The sequence below is a fragment of the Ruditapes philippinarum genome, unplaced genomic scaffold, assembly GCF_026571515.1.
Source record: "Ruditapes philippinarum isolate M1 unplaced genomic scaffold, ASM2657151v2 ctg3600_1_1_1_1, whole genome shotgun sequence".
NCBI lineage: Eukaryota > Metazoa > Mollusca > Bivalvia > Venerida > Veneridae > Ruditapes > Ruditapes philippinarum.
In genome coordinates this window covers 73,444-96,365 of record NW_026860277.1, presented here as the reverse complement: position 1 = coordinate 96,365, position 22,922 = coordinate 73,444, and the positions used below count along the sequence as shown (strand labels likewise).

The 22,922-nt window shown below is 32.2% G+C and overlaps 1 protein-coding gene across 2 annotated transcripts; it reads left to right on the top strand.

The window, feature by feature from the left end:
* Positions 1-284: 284 nt before the first annotated feature.
* Positions 285-20,209, top strand: LOC132759494 (upstream stimulatory factor 2-like). 2 transcript variants are annotated; one of them, XM_060751272.1, is made up of 9 exons: positions 285-445; positions 10,898-10,950; positions 11,558-11,647; positions 12,017-12,114; positions 12,598-12,751; positions 15,153-15,191; positions 16,770-16,907; positions 17,300-17,400; positions 18,028-20,209. In XM_060751272.1, the coding sequence occupies exons 1-9, from the start codon at positions 414-416 to the stop codon at positions 18,247-18,249; spliced, it is 927 nt and encodes a 308-aa protein (XP_060607255.1). In that variant the 5' UTR covers positions 285-413; the 3' UTR covers positions 18,250-20,209. The 2 variants fall into 2 exon arrangements, with proteins under 2 accessions (XP_060607255.1, XP_060607256.1); XM_060751273.1 differs by lacking the exon at positions 15,153-15,191.
* Positions 20,210-22,922: the final 2,713 nt, after the last annotated feature.

Genomic DNA, 22,922 nt, shown 5'->3' with positions numbered 1-22,922 from the left:
GGTCCGATACCTTGATTTGATACTTCGCGGACTTTGATTTTCTTTATGACTTCATTGGTTTATATTTTTAGACAACATCATGACGGCGAATTACACAAAATAAATTAGATTCGTTCGCTTAGTAAAATAGGTCAATATAAATACATGATTTGCAAGTATTAATTTATTCTTTCCATGGAAATAATATATTTATAGAAAATTACATGTTTTTATAAGTTGAGCGTTCTGTACTCATAATATATAAGCTTGTAAAAACCAAACTTAGTTTGCGAACTATATTCATTCTCGACAAGTAGCAGGACCTCCGCCATCTTTGTCACATGTCCATGATATTCCTCTCACATGACCTGTTGTTTGGCCCCGTGATCAAGCTGAAATAATCCTGGTAAATTCAAAACAGCGCAAACGTCCACATGGATATACTGGACGAGGCTTTAGATGGAAGGTATGACTGTAACCAAGTTTTAAAACAGTTTAATACGTTTGCAATTATTTATTTTGTAAAGTGTGTCAAGTTATTTTTCTAGATTTGACTTGAAAAATAACACGGATCTGAACGGCATGGCTCGTTCTCTTCACTTTCACTTTGGACATGCGACAAGGGACTTACTGAAATACGTGCATAAGAATAATAATGATACTGATGAAGTTTTCTTGATAAAACTACCAATACTGCAATAGTGGGCATGCAGTTGGTCATTTAGCCTTTTATTAGGTATACACTGATATATAGTCAAAATATATTGACGTGCCAAAGCTTGATTCTGAGATATTTTCGTTCTGGGGCAGAATCTCGCTTTAACGTCAAAACCAAAAGGAGACCTTTCTGTGGTGAAACGTGGATTTCGATGTAAATGTGAAAATGCAGACAATTTAAACTAAGAATTTATTCAACAATACAATTTTAAGGAATTAACAGCACAAAAAGTGCCAGACTATCAACTTAAAATAAAGTAAACCACGTTAGTTTCATTTCACCGTCTCGTTTGTGTACCAACGCCGCCATATTGTGATGTTGCTACAGTAATGTAACATGTACGCTAAAAATCGATATTGTTCGGTACCTTGCGTGAATGTTGTCATTTTTTTTTGCGTGGCTAAAAAATATGTAAAACTATTAAAAAGTGGAATTTTATCTTAAATGATGTTATTATTAATTATATTTATTGCCACAATAAAATAAATCGCCAGAAAATTATCTTTAAATATTTTTGTAATTCATGATAGAAATCTTTAAAATGATGCGGGGTAACTTTTAATTTAGTCCTCTTTTTTATAAATATGTTTATTAAAGGTTAAGGATAAACAAAATACTGTATTTCATTAAAATGTATATTGTCATCAATCTATGTTAGTATAGTTATGTTAGTCACAACTTGCTGTGTATTAAAAACAGCAACTCCTTGCCTATAGGAAAGTTTTGTTTTTGAAAGAATTCAAATGGTAAATTCTTGCGTTAACTTTTCATTCCTCAACTGTTTTCAGAAAAATAAAACTCGTTACTCCGAGCACCCATTTTTCGTTTGTCTGTATCTGAAAGAACCTGTGTACATGTACCATTTATCCGTGTAATAAAAGTCTGTTATCATAGCATGCCGTAATGTCCTGGATATTTCGTGTTGTTTAAGCGATGTTCCAGAAAAGTTTTGCAGAAAAGTTTTGTCCCGGTATAGAAAATATATTCAACCTAATATTTATTTTTAAAATGTGTCAACTACATGTATTCCACAACGCCGACACCGGTACGCTGGCCAATATACACTTCGGAAATGTTTACACTATTAATCATTGATGCGCAGTCCTGTTTCTTCCTTACTTAATTTCTTTGTGTCAACTATAAATTTATAAGATTAAATTTTAAATAAATAAATTTGATTTTTTAAATTCGAGCCGTGATTCCTTTCCGGAATCAGTTAAACAATTTCCATGCTGACACGGTCCAAATTGAGAAGTTATTTTTAGATTGTATTACATGTATTTATTTTTCAATTTATAATTATAAATATACTTGATGATTTATTTCAAAGACGACAGTTTTATGCTTACATTTCTTTCTATAATACATTTATGAAAGTTGTTTAAACGATGTTAAGAATTTAAATGTGTTACGGTCCCGAGTTTCCTCAGTACATTTTCCCGGCTTACCAATACGCTTTGAATTTACGCAAGATTTGCCAACTTTTTAAGTTTTGAGTTGTGGCATTTAATTATTAGGAACTTTTTTTCTGTTTTTCTTTCTAAATTTACTGATAGGTTATAATCTTAATTTTCGTTCTTTATCAAAAATTCAAAAAAAAATATTATAGAAAAAAGAACTGAGGAGGCGCCGTGATTTATTACCGATTTTATAAGTTCGTTTTCCAAAGCAACACCTTTTATATTTGGGCAGTAACAATCTGTATCTATTATTGTTTAAAATGATAATAGTGTTGAATAACACTTAAATCTTATAAGATTGGACGAGAATTAAAGAAATCACAGACGCTTTGGGTGTGAAGCTCAAAACGCCTTTAAAATCCAAATAAAATGTATATGGAGCCACGTTTGAATTTGTCGAAAGATTTTGTAAATGGAGTAAAACGGCGATAATCTCGATGTTTATTTTGCCAGTTGCATTGTTTATATTACCGTTGAAGTTTAAAATTGACCATCATCTTGAAGATTTATATCTTTTGTGTCAAAGGATTTTGTGAAAATATTGGAAACAGAATAAAACACATGGTGTTTTTGACGGCAGGTGTGCGGATTTTTTCCGGCGAACATTTTTATCTTGTGTATAGACGTTAAAATATATTTTTTTTTTCAAAACGGCTTATATTTAGTTTTTTATACATATATGATCAGTACATGTGCTGGTATTGACAAATATACATTTTATTTGGATTTTAAAGCTCCACACCCACAGTGCCTGTGAAAGAAATTAGCGGAGCAGCGTTTTGTTTATGTAACATTGTAAAATAATCGCGTTGATTCTTCAAATCTCACCTCGCCATGCATGTATTTTATAAAAGAAAATAATTTCTTAGCATAAGTCAATTGTATGGGATAAATATTTACTGTATACCAACATTATGAAAGTCTTTTGCAAAACAAAACAAAAACAATAACAACAGCAAAATAAGGCGGGGCACCTGTTTCATGAAATAAATTTCCGAGTATTTTTTCTCTGCTACCCCGGTCATTTTAAAACAATTTTCATACCTTCGTTTGTGCACGGATTAATATAAATCCATGGTTTGTGTGTGTCTGTTTCTTTCTAAAAAACATCTTCAGAAAGCTTTTTGGAGAAAACTATCCAGAATTATAGGCCTGCGTGAATATATTTAAAAAAAGAAATTTACGTGGAATTTTGTTTTCGCACATACATGTATAATGTCGAGGCACCGCGTTTGACGCTTATTCGTTTTATTATTGATAAAAATTATTTTGAACATTGAAAGTATCGTTTAATAGTTAATCAACCTGATTATAAATAACAGACTGTTAAATTCCTTAGAATGGTGTTTTCTCGTAGTCGCAAAGGCACTAGGAATCCGTACGTTGCTCTTTAAACATATAAACCTCATGTTTCTGCTCTTATCATATCCCTATTTCCATCATAATCGTGGGAAAAAAATTCTATAGATACCAATAGGTCACATGTCTTATATTTCCTTGGAAAGCTGACCAAAATATTTTTTTTTTATAAACAAGAAACGGTTTAGTAAGGAGTCCAATTACAGAGTATAGCTTTTCTATAAACGATAATAATGATTTTGATATTTCTAAGAACGCTCTGACAATAACGAATAAGTTGTGCATCTGCTCCAATAAAATAATATTTTCATCCTATCATAATTATTAATTTTTACATAAATAAATGTCTTAAATATAACATTAAACTTGATAATTTACTGAGAGTGTTTCGTCGTTTCTCAGTAACGCAGTACCGCATACACACCAGTGTAGTTATCAACAGTGTATTTGTCACGTGACATTAGCGGCGATGTCATTATTTTGATGGTGCATGTGTTTACTTTTCTATCAAAATCTTTATGTTAGGAAGATTTTCACAAATAAAACATGAAATTGATGTAGAAATGAATAATCTTTAAAGGTATCGTAACAAATTTATTCAAATATGAATTCTAATACGATTTTACACGGTCCAAAGCTTGCGCTCAAAATCCCGGCGCAAATTTCACCACAAAAAAGGTACTTTTTATGTTGTACGTAGAGGCGAGATATTGCCCAGACACGAAAATAGCACAATATCTCGTCGCGCAGTACAATTAGTTGGACTACACTGATATATAGCCATTAGGCCTACATATTTATCATGAATTCCTTTATGAACAGTGAGAAAATATTTTGGTCTTCAGTAAATATTAGCAGAACCGCTTAGACCATATAACTACACCATAACACAACAGTAGAAGGTGGCGCGATAGCTCAGTTGGTTAGACCGGTTTACAGACACTTCCAGGGTTCTCACTAGGACTTTAAAACATGGAGTCCATGGACTCCCAACCCTGAAAAAGTTGGAGTCCAAAAGCGCGTCGCAATTAATATGTTTACAGATTAGTTATTTAATGCTCACAATAGAATTGCTGATATTTTGAATCTTCAAGAGACTTTCAAAGTTTATAGTTATTCACAACAAACTCTGAACTACATAGTAAATTTATTGTTTTGTTGTTAATATTTATTCTAAAATTATTTCATTATAATGCATCAACACATGGAACTCGTTTTTTATTTTTCACTTTCATACCAAATCAAATTTTATTCTGGTAAAATAAGTCCACTCTAAAGACAAAAAGTTTATATTTGTAAAAAAAACGTAAATGTATATAGGAAGGGTTTAGCGGAATGAATAGGAAAATCGCGTACAGCTTCACACAGTGTGTAAGAGATTCATCTGATCGATAATTATTTTAGCAAATATCTTCAAAAGGGGGCAAATTGAAGATCGATATTTAAAGATTTAATGTTGATTGAATAATAAAGGAACAATTCATTCACATGTTTGGCTTGGAAACTGAGAATTTTTGCGAAATTTTAGGGTTTCTGGCGAAGTGAAATTGCCGATGTTCGGGATAAATTTTCTGATAAAATCTAAATATCAAAGAAAAGCGTATGTGTATTTTGGTTTGTTGCCCTGGAATTTCGGCACAAATCTCAAATTCTTAATACTCTTATAGAACGTTTTTGCAGGCATGAAACGAAAGCAAAATTTTGCCTAGAAAATGCTGAAAATATTAGACAATAATTCAAAATTACACTCATTTGTAATTTGAGAAAAAAGTCTTTAAACTTGCGGCGTAAATAGTCAATATTTTTATCCTTTTGTCGGTAAAATTTGCTAATTTCCAATTAACTGTTGATCAAATATATCTCGCGTTATATCTTTTAATTACACCTACAGCGCGTGTACATACATTAGTCTGATCTCTATTGCGTGATAATGATTGAAAGCGTAATCGCTTCAGGGGTCGATGTGCATAGGACCGCCTACCTATAGACTGACACGCGCCGACGAATTTGTGTATTAGTGGTTGTAAACAATCGGCAATGTTTATGCGTCCCCAGGCAAAATTAAGCGTACGTGGAATCCTTGCTCTGAAATATTTGCGTCCAGCTGTAATAAACATGCGTACCGGGACGCCGAAATAAGCGTCCCCGAGAACCCTGACTTCACCCCCAGACACTTCACCCTAGGCCCTTTTTTGCAGACACTTCACCCCTCAGACACTTCACCCCTCATTTTAAGAAATTTGATTGAGACACTTCACCCCCTATTTTTTATTTTGTGTTAAACAACTATTTATGCAGAAAATGTTAAATGTATTCAATAGTGATTGAGTATGTTTATTGTTTAACATATTTTATTATTATTTTATCATGTAATTGACCAAAGACAATGGATATATATCAGAGACATAAACAACATGTTATCTATGTCTCTGTATATATATTGTTGTTTTTGCCCTTAAAAAGGCTCATATCACAAAGTTATTAGTAAGTAAGTTTATTTTTTATTTATTTTATTTTTATATCTTTTATACTAATTTCAATTTAAGTGAAAGTGATATAACTAATTGTAGCATAATCCTTCTATTAAAGTGTGTGAACCTTTTCGTGAATTTTCCTTTGATATAGGGCCTATATTGAACACAAACTGAATACAAACTGAACTGGCAACACATAGCATGTGATACCAGTAAGTTAACTTGATAATTTGTTAGCAACATTTTTTAAGTATATAAGGAAATACAAATTGTTCTTTTTTATTTATTACATTTATTACATTAATGGATAAATAAATAATTAATTCATTCATTTATATTGTTTTATATTTATATTATTCATTTAGTTATTTTCAAACAATATTGTTTATTCATTTATTTTTCATACAATATTATTTATTTATTTATTTTACATACTCTATTATTTATTTATTCATTTATTTCATTTTCATACAATTATACCTTTTAATCCAATTATCTAGTCAATTATGACATAACTGTAGAATAAACAACCAATGAACAAGTTGAATAAACAAGGTGACATGCAATAAACACTTAATAATGGATGTGCTTTGTATAACAGTGGGCAATACGGTGATAAGGACTGAGGAGTTCTTGGAGAAAGTGGACATTTATAAGAATGTGGTTTTTAGAAACAGTAAATTGTTATGTTTTATTGCATGTTATATGTAAATGATTTAAAAAAATTATTACATGTGTAATAACATGTGTTATTTGTTTCTGAATTATTTACTAAACAAATATTTACTCTTAGAAATGTCTGTAAATTGTCCTTTAATTAAAAAGTTATAAATCAAATTATACTAAAATAATTACAAGAGGGCCATGATGGCCCTGAGGTCGCTCACCTGTATATAGCCCCAAGGGCTTTTATTGGAACAAACTCGGTAGACACTCACTAGAAGATGTTTAATGCCAAATATCTAAGTTCTAGCTCATTGGGTTTTTTAAAAGAAGATTTTTTAAGTTTTTACTATACACATATAGTTAAAAACAATGACACCCCTGGGGCAGGGCCAGTTTTGACCCCCGGGCTTTGTAGAAATTTACTAAAAGATGTTTCATGCTTAATATCTAAACTCTAGCTATATGGGTTTTTTCAAAGAAGATTTTTAAGTTTTTGCTATACACAAAAAAGGAAAATCAATGACCCCGGGGCAGGGCCAATTTTGACCCCGGGGCTTTTATTTGAACAAACTTTGTAGACACTGATTGGAAGATGTTTCATGCTTAATATCTAAACTCTAGCTATATGGGTTTTTTCAAAGAAGATTTTTAAGTTTTTGCCATACACATATAAGAAAAATCAATGACCCCCGGGGCGGGGCCAATTTTGACCCCAGGGCTTTTATTTGAACAAATTTGGTAGACACCCATTAGAACATGTTTCATGCTAAATTATTAGCTCTAGCTCTTTGGGTTCTTTAAAAGAAGATTTTTTAAAGTTTTTTACTATATGCATATAGGGAAAATCAATGACCTTCTGGGGCGGGGCCAATTTTGACCCCAGGGCTTTTATTTGAACAAACTTGGTAGACACTCACTAGAAGATGTTTAATGCCAAATATCTTAGCTCTAGCTCTTTGGGTTCTTTAAAAGAAGATTTTTTTATGTTTTTACTATATGCATATAGGGAAAATCAATGACCCCCTGGGGCGGGGCCAATTTTGACCCAAGGGCTTTTATTGGAACAAACTCGGTAGACACTCACTAGAAGATGTTTAATGCCAAATATCTTAGCTCTAGCTCTTTGGGTTCTTTAAAAGAAGATTTTTTAAGTTTTTACTATATGCATATAGGGAAAATCTATGACCCCCTGGGGCGGGGCCAATTTTGACCCCAGGGCTTTTATTTGAACAAACTTGGTAGACACTCACTAGAAGATGTTTCATGCCAAATATCTTAGCTCTAGCTCTTTGGGTTCTTTAAAAGAAGATTTTTTAAGTTTTTACTATATGCATATAGGGAAAATCAATGACCCCCTGGGGCGGGACCAATTTTGACCCCAGGGCTTTTATTTGAACAAACTTGGTAGACACTCACTAGAAGATGTTTCATGCCAAATATCTAAGCTCTAGCTCTTAGGGTTGTTTAAAAGAAGATATTTAAAGATTTTTCTTTCGGTTGCCATGGCAACCAGAGTTCTGCATGGAATTAAATTCTTTGAACAATTTTTAAAGGTGACCACCAAAGGAACATTCTTGTGAAGTTTGGATGAAATTGGCTCATTGGTTTATGAGGAGATGTCATTTAAAGCAAAAGTTTACGGACGGACGGACGCCGGACGGACGCCGGACGAAAAGCGATCACAAAAGCTCACCCTGTCACTTTGTGACAGGTGAGCTAAAAATAAACACATGATATAAAAGCATTTTTATGGCTTATTTTAGAAAAATTGGATGAGGGGTGAACTGTCTTACTGATTTTGGGGGGTGAAGTGTCTTGAGGGGTGAAGTGTCTGGAGGGTGAAGTGTCTTGCTACCGTTAGACCTAGTGCTGACTGAGTGACTGTCACTCCTGTGTAGTCCTGAGGTCCCGGGTTTAATTATGGGTAACACTCTGGGTTTTTCAGAGACACTTTAAGTGTTTCCCACCTACCTAGAGGTGTACTGGCAAGAAATTCAGGTAATCCTCGCATGTATCAGTGCTATACACTGGGCATGTAAAAGAACCATGGGGTCTATTCAATAAGAGCTAGGGACTGGTTCCCAGATGCCCTTGTATCTCATATTTGTCTAAAGTCCAGAGTCATGTCATGCAAGGGGTTTGACATTAATAGAAGATAGATAGTAGTTTTAACAATTCATAAGAAAAGATAAGAATTAGTTCTGAAGCAATGAAAAATGTGTGTTTCCAGCTCAAATACCCAACAAACAACAACCATGAGGATTTGAAGAGCACTGGTTCACTGAAAAGGACAATGTAATTAAAGTGCAGAGTCACCCACAGTGGCTGCAACACTATTAGTCTGTCAATATTTTTTTTGCATGATTATGCCTTATTCTCATCGATTTGTTATTTTGTAACTTCCCATCAATTTGTGATCTAGTAAATAAGTATGTGGTATAAATATTCCTGCAAGGACATACACCATTCTAAAACTACACAAGTTTTAGCCAACACTTAATCCGACAATTTTATCCAATCAAAATCAAGATTGATATATTATTATTATATTTATATGAGTGCAAGAAATACATACTTTAAACTTAGTATCATATTCATAACATTGATTCTCCACTAAACGTGCAAATTAGAGAATATTCTGTCCCTCAAGTATATTTTGTTGCACTGCAGTTGAAATATACTTTTTGGGCATTCTATTGCTTCATTACATGGTCATGTATGTAAAGCAATCAAATTAATGACTTAGTCTGTTGGATTTATACGAAAATATTATCATGCTAAGGTGCTGTATAACCCATTATGTAATGTCCCCAGGCTTGGGTCCCATATTACTGTTGGTTTTACATAATAACCCCTGAAACATGTGTTGAAGAAAAACCTCTTAAGTATTAAGTTTTAGTTTAAATGTCCAAGTGAGCGATTTTTATTGTTTTCTATAGTCAATTTGGAAAAAAGTTACAAGCTGAAATACATGTCCCTCATATATTGAACAGATACGTGAAAGTACTGGTTCAGACATATTATTTATTGGCCAGTTGTTTAAAAAACTTTATGAATATCTATGTACGTGTTCAGGGCTTTTCATAATTTTGTTCATAGTAGAACGGTGAAACAGATACGTTACTATGATTTAATATTCGTTTCCATTTAGCGGAATAAATTTATTCTGTTAAGTAAATCCTAGCTTCATTGTGTCAATAGATGAGTATGGAACATCAGTATTTTTATTGGCATAAAATACTTTTATAAGTTCATCATGTGTTTGGATTGAACAAGTCTGATTAATAAGTAACATTTTCATCAGCTTCAGTTCACAAGCTGTTCATAGACGTAGATTTTATTAAAATGGATATTAATGCATAATATTTTGTAGTATATACTGGAACTATATTGCTGAAAGAATGATAATAAATTTCTAAATCGTGTATATCCATGCTAATTATTTTTGTCTGGTCTCTGAAAGCAATTTGAAAAATGGTAACGTATCTGTTTTTGCACAAATCTTGAATTCTTGGTAACTTAATTTCAGGAAATATTACAAGTTTTTTGGTGAAATGTTAAAAGAACCAGTATGTGTTCAATGTTATACATGAGTTAAACCAACAAAAAAAGGTGTCTTGGTAACTATTCGCAAATGTCAATTATTCACTATTTCTTACAGCCTATTTTGAATGTTTAGTGGAGAATCAATGATAAACACTTATAATATTGGCTATAATATTGGCTATTTGGTTGACAACAGACAGGTCATTGTAATGTTTGTTTTTGACATGCTTCATTGACATTCACTGTTCTTAGTGAAGGATATCCCAACTATCATGTGATGCAGTTTGAGAACAATAACGGTATAGGCTAAAGTAAAGCTCTATGACAATTGCTGTGATGCAATAAGCAATTAAGTTATTTTAAAAAACAATAGTTATATGATTGCTTTGATGAGTCACTGAAAAATATTTGGCATAGATAAGATGTGCGTTTTTACATACAATATAAAATCTAATAAATGCCTCTCTCCTGTAAAATGCATCCCCCTTAACAAAATATTAAATATGAAAATAAAATGTCTTTCAATATGCTAGTAACATGCAGCTCCAACAAAGTCATCATTTTGAAATGAGCTAAAGATGACAAATGGCATTACAAGAGTAATCATCCTCTTAACCATCAAGTTTACTTATTTCAAAGTAACTTTTCACTGAGTGATTGTTTTATTCAAATTTTAAATTTTTGTAAATTTTAAGCCAAGGGAAGGATGATTCTGCTGCCTCAGATGAAGTACAGATTACACAAGCAGGTATTACCTATATGTCTATGACTCAGCCACACATTGTGTTGTAATCTATATAGATATTATAATCAGTCTCCGTATTTCAAACTATGAATTGCTTAAATACGTCGTGATGAATGTTGAATTTTTCATATTCTAGAATGCATGAAAGAAATATAGTAGTAAATTGCCTGAAAAGTTTATGACGCATGATCAATATCATAACTTTACATAAATTGCAAAGTAATATTTTGTTCTGAAACATTTTCTTCTGCTTACTGTTTACTACTGTTTATTCTGCTTATCATTATATCTAAGAGTAGTGTCTCATATGAGATGTTTGAAAGTCTTTATAATATTAATTATTATAATTTATGATTGTCAAAGAAATCTGGTTTATGAAGAAGTTATTTTAATTTTATTGTCTAAGAAGCTGATTGTTCCTGGAACCAACCAGTACTGCGCAATGAGTGTGAAGTTTCTTCCTCAAGGAAACAACGCCTTGCCCCTGACAGGGTTTGAACCCATGCAGATAGTGATCCTCAGATAACTAGTCTGATCCATGAACCATTCAGTCATGGCACCATATTTTACTGATTTGCATACGTCAATGGTTAAATTTTTCTATGTACAGATGATGATCAGTCTGGGTTGACACAAGGTGGACAGTTAACTATAGATCCAACTAACTTACAGTACCAGTTTAGAGCTGATACAGGGCAAGGTTAGTATGATCTTTTTCATTATTTTGGACATGGGTCAGCAGGTCTGCAAAATCTGTTTTTTATTGAGTTGTAAGCTGTAACAAAACAGCCTTATTGTAATTTTGGTTAATTATTAATATTGACCTCAGTTTAGGAAAAATAGGAATTCTTTATGAATGGGAACATGTTGCTATATGGATCAGACATCCAGGGGGATAAATTTGAAGTAAATCAGCAGAAACACAAAGTCTATGAATAAGTTTCTGCTTCATGTGCAGAATATATTATATTTTGATATTGAACCAGAAAGAGTAGGACACATGCTTCATAAAGAATCAAAAGGACTTTTGTCTACTTTTGATATTAAAAGTTAATGTGTTATATTTCAGGGGCGGTAACATACAGAGTGGTACAGGTTGCTACCCAGGATGGGACAGAGCATCAAGCCCAGGTTGTCTCCACCACAGGGTTCCCAGCTGGTGCACAGGTAATACACAGTAATGGCAAATATGTAGGGTGCTACATGTCTCTTATATAATGATTTGAAATTGATCTTTAGAAAAACATACACTTTGGAAATTATCTTTTATCTTGTTTTTGTGTTTATTGACTTGTTTGAAAAGCAATGTAAAAGTAGTGTGATCCTTAAAATTTAAATTCATAAGCATAGATATGTTTTATAGGCTAATGTTATAGAAGGTGACCACTTAAATTCAAGGCATTTTACTTTGTTTTATAGAGAGATGTGCTTTTGATACCCATAGGTACTTGGACTGTTTTATGTTTAAAAAGTATCTAGTGAAAGTTAGATTGTTTTGTTATGCTTACTTGTGAATGTGCCTAAGATGTAGCTTTTACATAAATGAATACTCATGCTATTGCATGAAATAAATTTGTCATAGAAATGAAACCTGGAAATTCACCATATGACTGTTTCTATGTTAGAGGATTTGTTTGTTATACATTCTAGGCAGTGATACAGAGTCCATTTAACAACGGCAGCCCTACAGGTGATGCCCAACCAGACACAAGGTTTACATATTTCCCGGCATCAGTGGCTGGCGGGGCTGGGGACGTGGTCACCACACAGGCAGATGGTGCCGTTGCTCTGGCAGGACAAGGGGGTTGGTGATCTTAGATTAGTTTATAATAGAGTTGATTTCATTGATACATCTGAGTTGAAATGTTTTCTTTGAGCTATGTAGTTGTTCTGCATGCAAGCTGTGTGCATTTGACTGTACGGCACTTTTCTGTTTTACAATTTTATAATTCCTAGGTCTGAACGTTTTCTGTCAAGGAATAACTAACATGCCATTGGCCAATTTGGCTTATATATATTTTTATGTATCACAAAGGTTATTTTTAGCTCTTGGTCACTTGATGTTTCTATGATCATTTCTTGTCGTAAACATGGTTAATTTTCAAGAAATATATGATATAAATACAGGGATTTCCCAAGAAGTCTTTCAAATTCAAAATTTGGATGCACTTAAAAAACTGATACTGCCTTGATATTGGGACTGGTATTTGTTTCATTTGTAGCAGTTGATTAGCCAAATCAAACTTGTCTGTAAGTGTATTCATTGACTGTAATGAATATCATCCGAGGGGATACATTGCTTACCATGTAAATATGTGATGACACAGTGGTATACATGTGTATTCACTTTAAAAATCACTGTCTTCAAGAACTTGATGTTGTTTTTTTTGTCATGAAAAAAAAAAGTTTTTCCAAAGTTGAAAGGACCTTTAGTCTTGACAATAAGGTCATAATAACATATAATACCCAATTGAAATAGAACTCTGTTTTTGTCTAAAAATAGTAACATAGATATGATTTATTATCATTTAGCATGACATTTATCTATATCTTTGCACGATAAAACTTGACAGTTCTAAAAACGTCCTTCCATATTTAATATCAATTCTTTAGCCAAAGGGCATCTTTCTTTCTGAGGAATCACCCTTTTCTAGATTTGACACAAACTCTGACAAACATTTGACAATTTCTGAAATTTAACATTTTAACTTATTTATAGAGAATGTTAATGATGAATAGTAATATTTTGTTCTAGAACATTTTATTATCCACTATATAAATAAACATAAGATATCCTATCATGTATCTCACACTTGCTCACAACTTCCATGTGTAAATAATTTTGGTTTATTATCGTGTCTAATACTAAATACTGTCAAAGTAATTAATCATTGCATTTCAGACTTTTCGTTATAGACACAGCCTGTAAATATTTAAGCTGTTTGACAAGATATTTAATGACCCAAAGTAAACAAGATCTTTTTTTGTTTGTTTAAAGGTAAAATTGATAGAAAATAAGGACATACTCTTAATATAATATCTATATTAATGATAACTTAGTACTCTAATTGGAAAGGGTGCTATTGAAAAATGTATGCAATTTGTTTATTTTGTAACAAATTAAGTTTTGAATTGTTTTGACAGTGCTTAAAGACATAAGCCCTTAAGGACTTATTGATGCTCCAAAAATGAAGTTTTGCTCTCATAAAAGATTCCTTCTCTAACATGTGGTCTAGATTGTTTTAAAAAATAATGTTGTTGTTTTTTATATCTTTAAAAATCCAATTGACCTTGGCTTTATTCAACTTATGCTCTGAATCATAAAAAATGTTAGCATTAGATATGAATAAAGTAAAGATCGCTAAACCCATAAGTACCCTGTATGGATGTTAAGGTATACATGTATATTTAATAGATTAAGAATAAAGACTGCTAAACCGTTATACAAGTACCTTTTATGGATGTTGAGCTATACATGTGTATTCAAGAGAATTATGGCCTGGAATAATATGAAAATATGAAGCATGCTAAATGCTGCATGTTTAACTTTTACTACAAGTTTTGCATGGTGTTATTTAGGTACATTTATAGGAACTTGTTATATATTGACAGATTTATATAATGATCCTGCAATCATGTTAATTATTTTTGATTGTGCATTTAGTTAGTAGGTGTTGACTTTGAGTGCATTATGTCTTGTTATTGCATAGTTCTAACTCAGATACACAGTAATTTATATTTTGTTAGGCCGTTGGCATAAGAGCTAATTAACAAAGCATCAGAGTGATAAAACATGTAATATTTAATAAATTAAATAATAGATAAATAATGCAGGAAAAGTTTATGCTGTTTTCCATTCTTAACTGCACGTTGAATAGGAATGAATGGAAATGTATTATAATATCATTCTTTTGCAAATTCTGTTTATCTCACTTTCTGTAGTGCAACGATTTTGAGGTGAAACTTCAAAACATTGTTAAAATGTTGATTTTTATACACCCATATACAGTTAGTTTTGGGAAAGTTGTGTTTTTATGTGTGATTTTAGAAAAAAAAATTGATCAGATTGACCAATCCATTTGTCTTTTGGTGTTGTACACACATGGACATAGGGTATTTTCAGTGTGTGTCAATACTAAAATATAATGTTGGTTGGCCTTTCTGATGGTATAACAATAGATATATGTGAGATACCTATGTTCCAGGTCTACCGGCAGGAGCCTGGCAACAAGAGAATGCTCAAGGTCAGTGTGACAAAATTTACCCCACCCACTTTCCCCAAAACACTTCCGCCACTCTTTTTCTTGTACTACATGTACAGTCTATAACATTCACACTGATACACTCTGTACTGTGCAAAATTGTTAAAGAAGTTCACTTTTTCAATATCAATTTTGTAATACAATTTTAACATATTGCCTAGTTGTTACCCTTACCAGACTGGTGGTTATTGTGGCAGACATTTTTGTTTGGGTATATTTTAATTTGTCAAGGCATGTTGCATATTTTTTTGCCATTTATTATGCTGTTTTAGATAAATAGATAAGAAATACATTTCAGTGTAAAATTCAGTCATTAGTGGTATATAGTAGCATACTAGGATGATAGTGTAATATGTACATTTTAAAAGAAAGTCTGTATCTGAAGTTAAAGTAGTGTAAACGAAGTGAACAGTTGATATATTATTCATATTAACATGTATATAGTTAGTTATATGCTTTTAGGTGGCAAAATATTTTAACTTTGTCTTTTCAATTTGATCAACATTTGCATGCATTTAAATTGTTGGAATGATAAATTTGATATCCCTATTTCTTCTGCATGAGAGCCTAAAATCCTTCTTTACATACCAGATGAGACTTTGACTTTAAATATGTCTTGATTATGAGCATGTATGTTTTCCTTGATTTCTGATTTACTGCATGGTGTTACATGGATATAAAGAAAAATAAAAACTAATAGCTGGTTTTTAGCTTGACTATTTAAAGAATAATTAGAGCTATAATTGTACTAACCGAGGCGTAGATATCACACTTTGGTACAGTTTTTGCATGCAAGTTGGTTTCTCCAAAACTAATAAAGATAATGGGTTCAAACTTCAGGCACTTATTTGAGATTATGATAGATCACTGTTCAAGGCCTTTTACTCCAATAAGGATTTTGACAGACTTATGGCCCTTTTTGAACTTGGAAAATTCTACATTATCCAGGCTCTTGTTTACTATATAGCACTGGGAATAGTTGAGCACGCTGCTTTACTGACAGCTCTTGTTAAAACATAGCATCTAAGTCATTGATTGGTGAATTTTGTGCACTTTGAAAATGTTGTACCAATATTTTTCTTTTTCAAAGATGTTGTGCCAATATTTTTTACTTTTAATATGTAATATGCATTGTTTAAACAGTGACAAGTACTAATGCAGAATGTTTCAAATTTATGAAATTAGTAAACAAAAGGTGCTTGGATAATCCTGTTATTTGCACTATCACATTAGAAAATTATCCACAATTTGCACATAGGTCACAACTGGCACCAGATAATGTTTCCTTACCGGTACTAAGAATCATTAACAATTCCATATTATGAAAAACCATAATGTTTTATCAAGTCCCATTTAAATGTACCATTTTTTTCCAACCAAACCCAGAGATGGTTGTTTAAACAAATTAAGGGTAATTTACCCTTATAAAATATTTCTTATTTAGGTTCCAAAATAAATGGAATGATATCCAATACTTTTATGTTACCAGTTTAATATATATGGCTGCGTACTATGTTTAGTTGATTATTACAGTTTAAGGTATCATTTGTATTTATTCAGGGCAGTTTTATGTGATGATGTCACCACAGGATGTTTTACAAGGGCAGAGAAATATTGCCCCTAGAACGAATTTCCAGCCAAAAATAGAAGGTGGTCGTACATCCAGGGACGACAGGAGAAGGGCAACGCATAATGAAGGTAAGAAAACTTTTAAATGGAGATACAAGTCTGGAAACAATTCCAATAAGATTCACCCCCCCCCCCCCCTAACCACCATAAGAAAATAGATTTAAAAAAAATACAGTTAATTATACTATACTTTGGTAGCCTAGTCCATACACTGAGTAAATTCTTGTGATGTTATGCTGTAAATAAAACTAAACATAAACAAAGTGTCCTTATCAATAATAACCATCTTTGGCACAAGTTATTTTTATTTACATTTTTTTACCAAGATGTGACAATTGACTGCATCATATATAAAACTATAAAAAATGCTTTTTGAAAGCATTTTCAAATTTTCATGGTCCATGTTATTGCACACTGGGGTTTGAATACTGGATTAGGAAAAGTTTTGTTTTTGTTTTCAGTTGAGAGAAGAAGGCGAGATAAAATCAACAATTGGATTGTACAGCTGTCTAAGTTAGTACCTGATTGTTCTGCAGAGCAATCTAAAGCTGGACAACTTGGGGTAATTATATTTTGATTAATATACAAGTCAACATGCAAGTTTTAGATTAAAAAAATGGCATTTGATTTCTCTTCAGTTAATGTTGATATAAAGTTCTTAACACATTGGTGTACTTTTTGTGTAGAACACTAAGGAAAGTGTGTGTTTTTATATAATGTTTTGCCACTAAATATAGTACAGTTATGTAGTGGATACTGCCATCAAATAGAGGTGTCTGTGGCTGAGTGGTTAAGGTTATATTCTTCAAACCACTTGCCTCTCACCGGGATAGAGCCAGGCTGTCTGAACAGTCTTACAGGCTCAGAACTGTTGGCTGAATATCATGATTTCCATAAAATTAATTGAGTCTGTATATGACAGATAATGAAAAAGTGCAACATCCTTCACGCCTCCTAGCACTGACTTGAGCGTTTCTCAATTTTCAACACTTAAAATTGCTTGAATCAATGATCCCAAAGGACCAGAAAAATATAACAACACTGAAGTGTAGTATGGGACAACTTTTAACAGCTGCCACATGGCCCTTGACACCTGCTGTACTTGAAGCTAGTTTAAAAAATTCCGCAGGTTATGGGTTAATCCAATCAAGTCTATATTTCATGTAGCATTCATATGATTAATTTTCAGAGTAAAGGAGGAATCTTATCAAAAGCGTGTGACTATATAACTGATCTGCGTCAAGCTAACGGTAGATTGAACGAAACTGTGAAAGAAACTGAACGTCTCAATGTCGACAACGAATTGTTGCGTCAGCAAATCGAAGAACTTAAAAATGAGAATATGTTATTACGGACTACTTTACAACAACATGGAATTGTTCCTCCCGACACAGCTGTTGGAAATTCATGAGCTTCTAGAATAGAATGTGTACATTCCTTGGAAATTGTTTAATATACTGCAGTACAGTGATGTATTGGTTACTGCAAAATCAAATTTTATTACTCTGTCTGTTATATGAAAGACCCCTTTGTTATAATATATGAGGTCTTTGTGTTGAAAAGGGGTCATTTGCTAGAAAAATCAACATTTTTAATGGCAAAAATGTATTTTTGTTCTGGCGATTTTTGCTATGGTTTGGTAAAGTAATGCAGCATCATTTTGACTTGAATTTGCGATAAAAACAAAACATTTGACACAAGATATTTGTGATTCAACAATTTTATCTTTTGTCTGATTTATGAAGTAAAGGATAAGATGTAACAAAATTGCTTTCTTTACCTGTTTTGTACTCCAATGAAAAATGTCAGTATGAGCAGAATAATTAAGTTAGTTTTTAAACATTAAAATGTTATGTTCTTTTCTGAAATCAGTAACAATTTAATATATATGTCTTGTTAATGAATGTAGAGAATACAAGATATGTATTCATACAGTATTGATGGTCCATTTTGAACACAAAGACCCCTATATGTTCAGCCAATTTTTAAAAAAAAAATCAGAAATATGCAATTTAAAATCAAATTTTAACTTACTCATATATTATAATATGAATATCATATAACCAGCAAAGTGTTTCAAAGGCAGCTTTGTAAAGAAATAATATTTTGCATTAAGCATAAAGATAGTAAGTCACAACAGAGTGTTACACAAATTACTTTCATTTTTTTTACCATGTTAATAATGCGTTAATTCAATGAAATGATATAATTTATTTATCAGTTACTGTTACTGTAAAGTTATTTTTCATTTAATACTGAAAAAAAATTGCATGAATCGGGAGACATGCTGCTTTAATTGATAGATTTTTTAGCTTGTCTATTTTGAAGAAAAAATCCAGCTATTATAATCACTTCGAAAGTCGTTGTTGAGATGCAAAAACTTTAATGTAGTAATGTAGCCCATTATTCGAACATTTTAAAAGTTATTAATATAAAATTAAAATTACTTGCTTATCATGACAAGGTGCAGTTGGGCATAATTTTGAAAGCTTTAATTTTGGACTTAAGCCCTTTTTAAACTTTGAATTTTTGTCAAAACTTTTTTTTAGCAGTCGAGCATTAACATTGCATGCGATGCTCTTGTTTTTAAGTTTAGACTAAAAAATGAATTGTATATTTCTAGAAGATGAAATCTAGATTTGAATACGGGCATTTTATCCATGCCAGATATTTTACTCTTGTTATCTTACAGGAACTATTTTATGTTATACTGTTTATGTAATGTAAGCTTTAAAATAATTATTCATATTTTGTTGTCAGTAAATATATGTTTTTAAGTTTTGTTATGATGTCCTTGATTTTATAAATATATGTCTGAAAAGTCAATCTTAAATATATATACTACAGTAGTTTTGAGGTAAATTTCTCAGACAAGAAAAATGTAGGGATGTACATTTTAGCCTCATTTTAATAAGACTATAATAGTTATTATAGATTGATAGGAATACAAAAAAAATCTGTGAATATGATTGAGGGAAGCAACTTTATTTTAATTTTAAAGTATTTGGAAATGTCTCGGGCATTAAATTCTATATCTAAACAATTCATTTGAAATACTTTTGTTTGTAACCAGGTTTTACATATTGATTTAATTAAAATTTTGACTCTTGAAATGACTCTTTGACCCATCAAATTTCCTTATCGCCTGATTTGACCTTCAGGATTTAAAATGGAGGGTCAAATTTTGTTAAAATCAAGGTGACTTGGCCTTGTAATTGGCTAAACTTACACCATACTGGTCAAAATGACCCTCAGGATTCCATGGATTGCGGAACTCCTATTAAAAGAAGTTTAGTGAAAGTTCATTATGATGAAATTGTTTTACTTCTAACTTTCTTCTATTGTTTGTGTTCAGTGTAGTGGTCAATTTCTTGTCTTTGAAATAAAATGTATGGATTTTTATGTTCAGGAGAAGTCTGAATACTAGTTACAAAATATACATGGCCATTTTAAAACAGTTCTTATTAAAGTATGATGCTATTTTTATCCTTTAATACAGGTGGTGAGAGTGATCTGCTTTTGTCATTAGTAAAGAGACTTGCTGCTTCCTCATTCATGCAATCTGACCAAACCCAGCACTGTTGCCTACTTAATTCATAGTATGCTGACTGCTTCTACCCATGCAACCAGTGCAGACTTATATCAGCCTGCACATCCATGTCATCTGATCATGGTCTGCACTGTTCACTATTCAATCAGTACTTACTTTGAAATTTTCCCTTTAAATGATAAATGGTTTGGTCAAGATAGAAAAACGGACCAGTCCATGTAAGGTATTAATGGTGTAAGGTTTTGATATTAATCCCTCACAGTTACAGTGCACTGTTAAAAATTTAAAGCAAGATCATTATGCAAATTTAACATAGATTTCGAGTTTTTGTAACAATTTATGTTAGTAGTTGACAGTTTTATAATTTTGAACTGTTCTAAACAAGTGCTACATGTATAAGTAATTTTGAATAATGGCAATCTACTTAGCAAATTTAAAAAAGATATAGTTATGTGCATTATGTCTTGATGTTGAATATTTCTTTTTATACAATGCTAAAATATTGACAGTTGAGCAAGTGAGCACACTGTTTTTTTAATGTCATACTGAATTATGTTGCCGGTATATAGAATCGTTTGCATTCATAATGCTTGACCACCAAAATATACTTAATTTATTGTAATTTTAACTTGTTAACATTGTATATCTTTATTTGAGCCGTGTCACGACAAAACCAACATAATGGGTTTGCGACCAGCATGGATCCAGACCAGCCTGCGTATCCGCGCAGTCTGATCAGGATCCATGCTGTTCGCTTACAAACCCTATTTGAAGAAGAGAAACTGATAGCGAACAGCATGGATCCTGATCAGACTGCGCGGATGTGCAGGCTGGTCTGGATCCATGCTGGTCGCAAACGCACTATGTTGGTTTTGTCGTGACAAAGCTCATTTGACCTTCAATCATTCATGTATAACTTGTACAACATTCATTAAATACATTTCCTTCGGTTTAAAACTTCAAGGTGTTCATAATGTATCTTGTCATTTGTCAATGTTTTTTCTTCTCATGCCTTGGGTCTTTAAGGCTTTTATATATATATCTCCTCATTTGATTTCATGCTATCATTCTTAATCAAACCTTCTTATTCAACTTTTTATTTATTTTACTGTATACTGTTGACACATTGTACTTTGCTCCATTGAAATGAAGTTGGATTCCTATTAAGAAATTAGGACCCAGGAAATTTTTTTTAGACGGCTGCTTGCTTTAAAGGGAATAGCTTAGTAACAATGCCTATAATTTTATAGATGAAATACATGGTTTCTAGACTGATTTTGTCTGCACGCTTTAAAATGAGTCTTTTTAGCACGAATGAAAATTTATTTTATAAAGTGTATGCACAAAATTTAAATAATATCTATGTAGTAAAATAAACTAACAATGAGGCTTTTTATACATCAATTTCCTAGCATTATTCTTACACAAATATAGAATATAAAATATTGAAATTGCTGGACTACATTCGGTGGAAAAGTTATTTACCTGGCATCATACAGTCTATAGTGGTCATGCCCGACATCATTTTACATGCCAGTTTTCTTTATTCTTACAATGTGTATTACATATATAATATATATGGGAAAGAAATTGTGGGAACTACATGTGTGTTTGAATCATAATTTCACTTAACCTACTGATTTTTGTGCAATAGATTTGCCAGGTTTTTTATTTGGGACAGTAAATCCAGTGTTTCAGAGATTTGAGCTACCAACAATTTAAGAGCCAAGCCAGACTGTATGAAGTGCAGGCTGGTTTAGCTCTATTCTGGGGGCAAAACAAATCACAGGTTACGAGGTTTAATCGAATAGGAAAAAAAATAAGATGTAATCATGACATTGCTAGATAGATCTGATGAAATATATCTCACATTGTTTCACGAAAAATATATTTCACTTAGGAATGATATCATTAGCTCGACTTTTCTATGAAAAGGGGAGCTATCCTACTCGCCCCGGCGTCGGCGTCGGCGTCACACCTTGGTTAAGTTTTTCGTACCACCCCACTTTATTTCAGAAGTATTACAAGTATGGCTTTGAAACTTACCATACTTGTTCACCATCATAACCTCCATCTACAGACAAGAGTACATAACTCTGTCAAGGTTTTTGACAGAATTATGGCCCTTTTTTGACTTAGAAAGTGTATTGAGCTTGGTTAAGTTTTTTGTACCACCTCACTTTATTTCAAAACCATTGCAGGTATTGCTTTGAAACTGACCATACTTGTTTACCATCACGACCTTCATCAACAGACAAGAGGACATAACTCTGTCAAGGTTTTTGACAGAATTATGCCCCTTTTTGACTTAGAAAATACATTGAATATGGGTAAAATCCACTTATTGCCTTAACCCTTTGAGATATTGCTTTGAAACTTTTAATGCTATTTCACATCATTACCCCCATCTGTACGCAAGAGAAGGTAACTCTGTCAAGGATTTGTTTTAAAAATTAAGGCCTTTTATCGACTTAGAATCTTGGTTAAGTTTTTAGTACCAGTCCACTTTTTGACTGAACTGTTTGAGATATTAA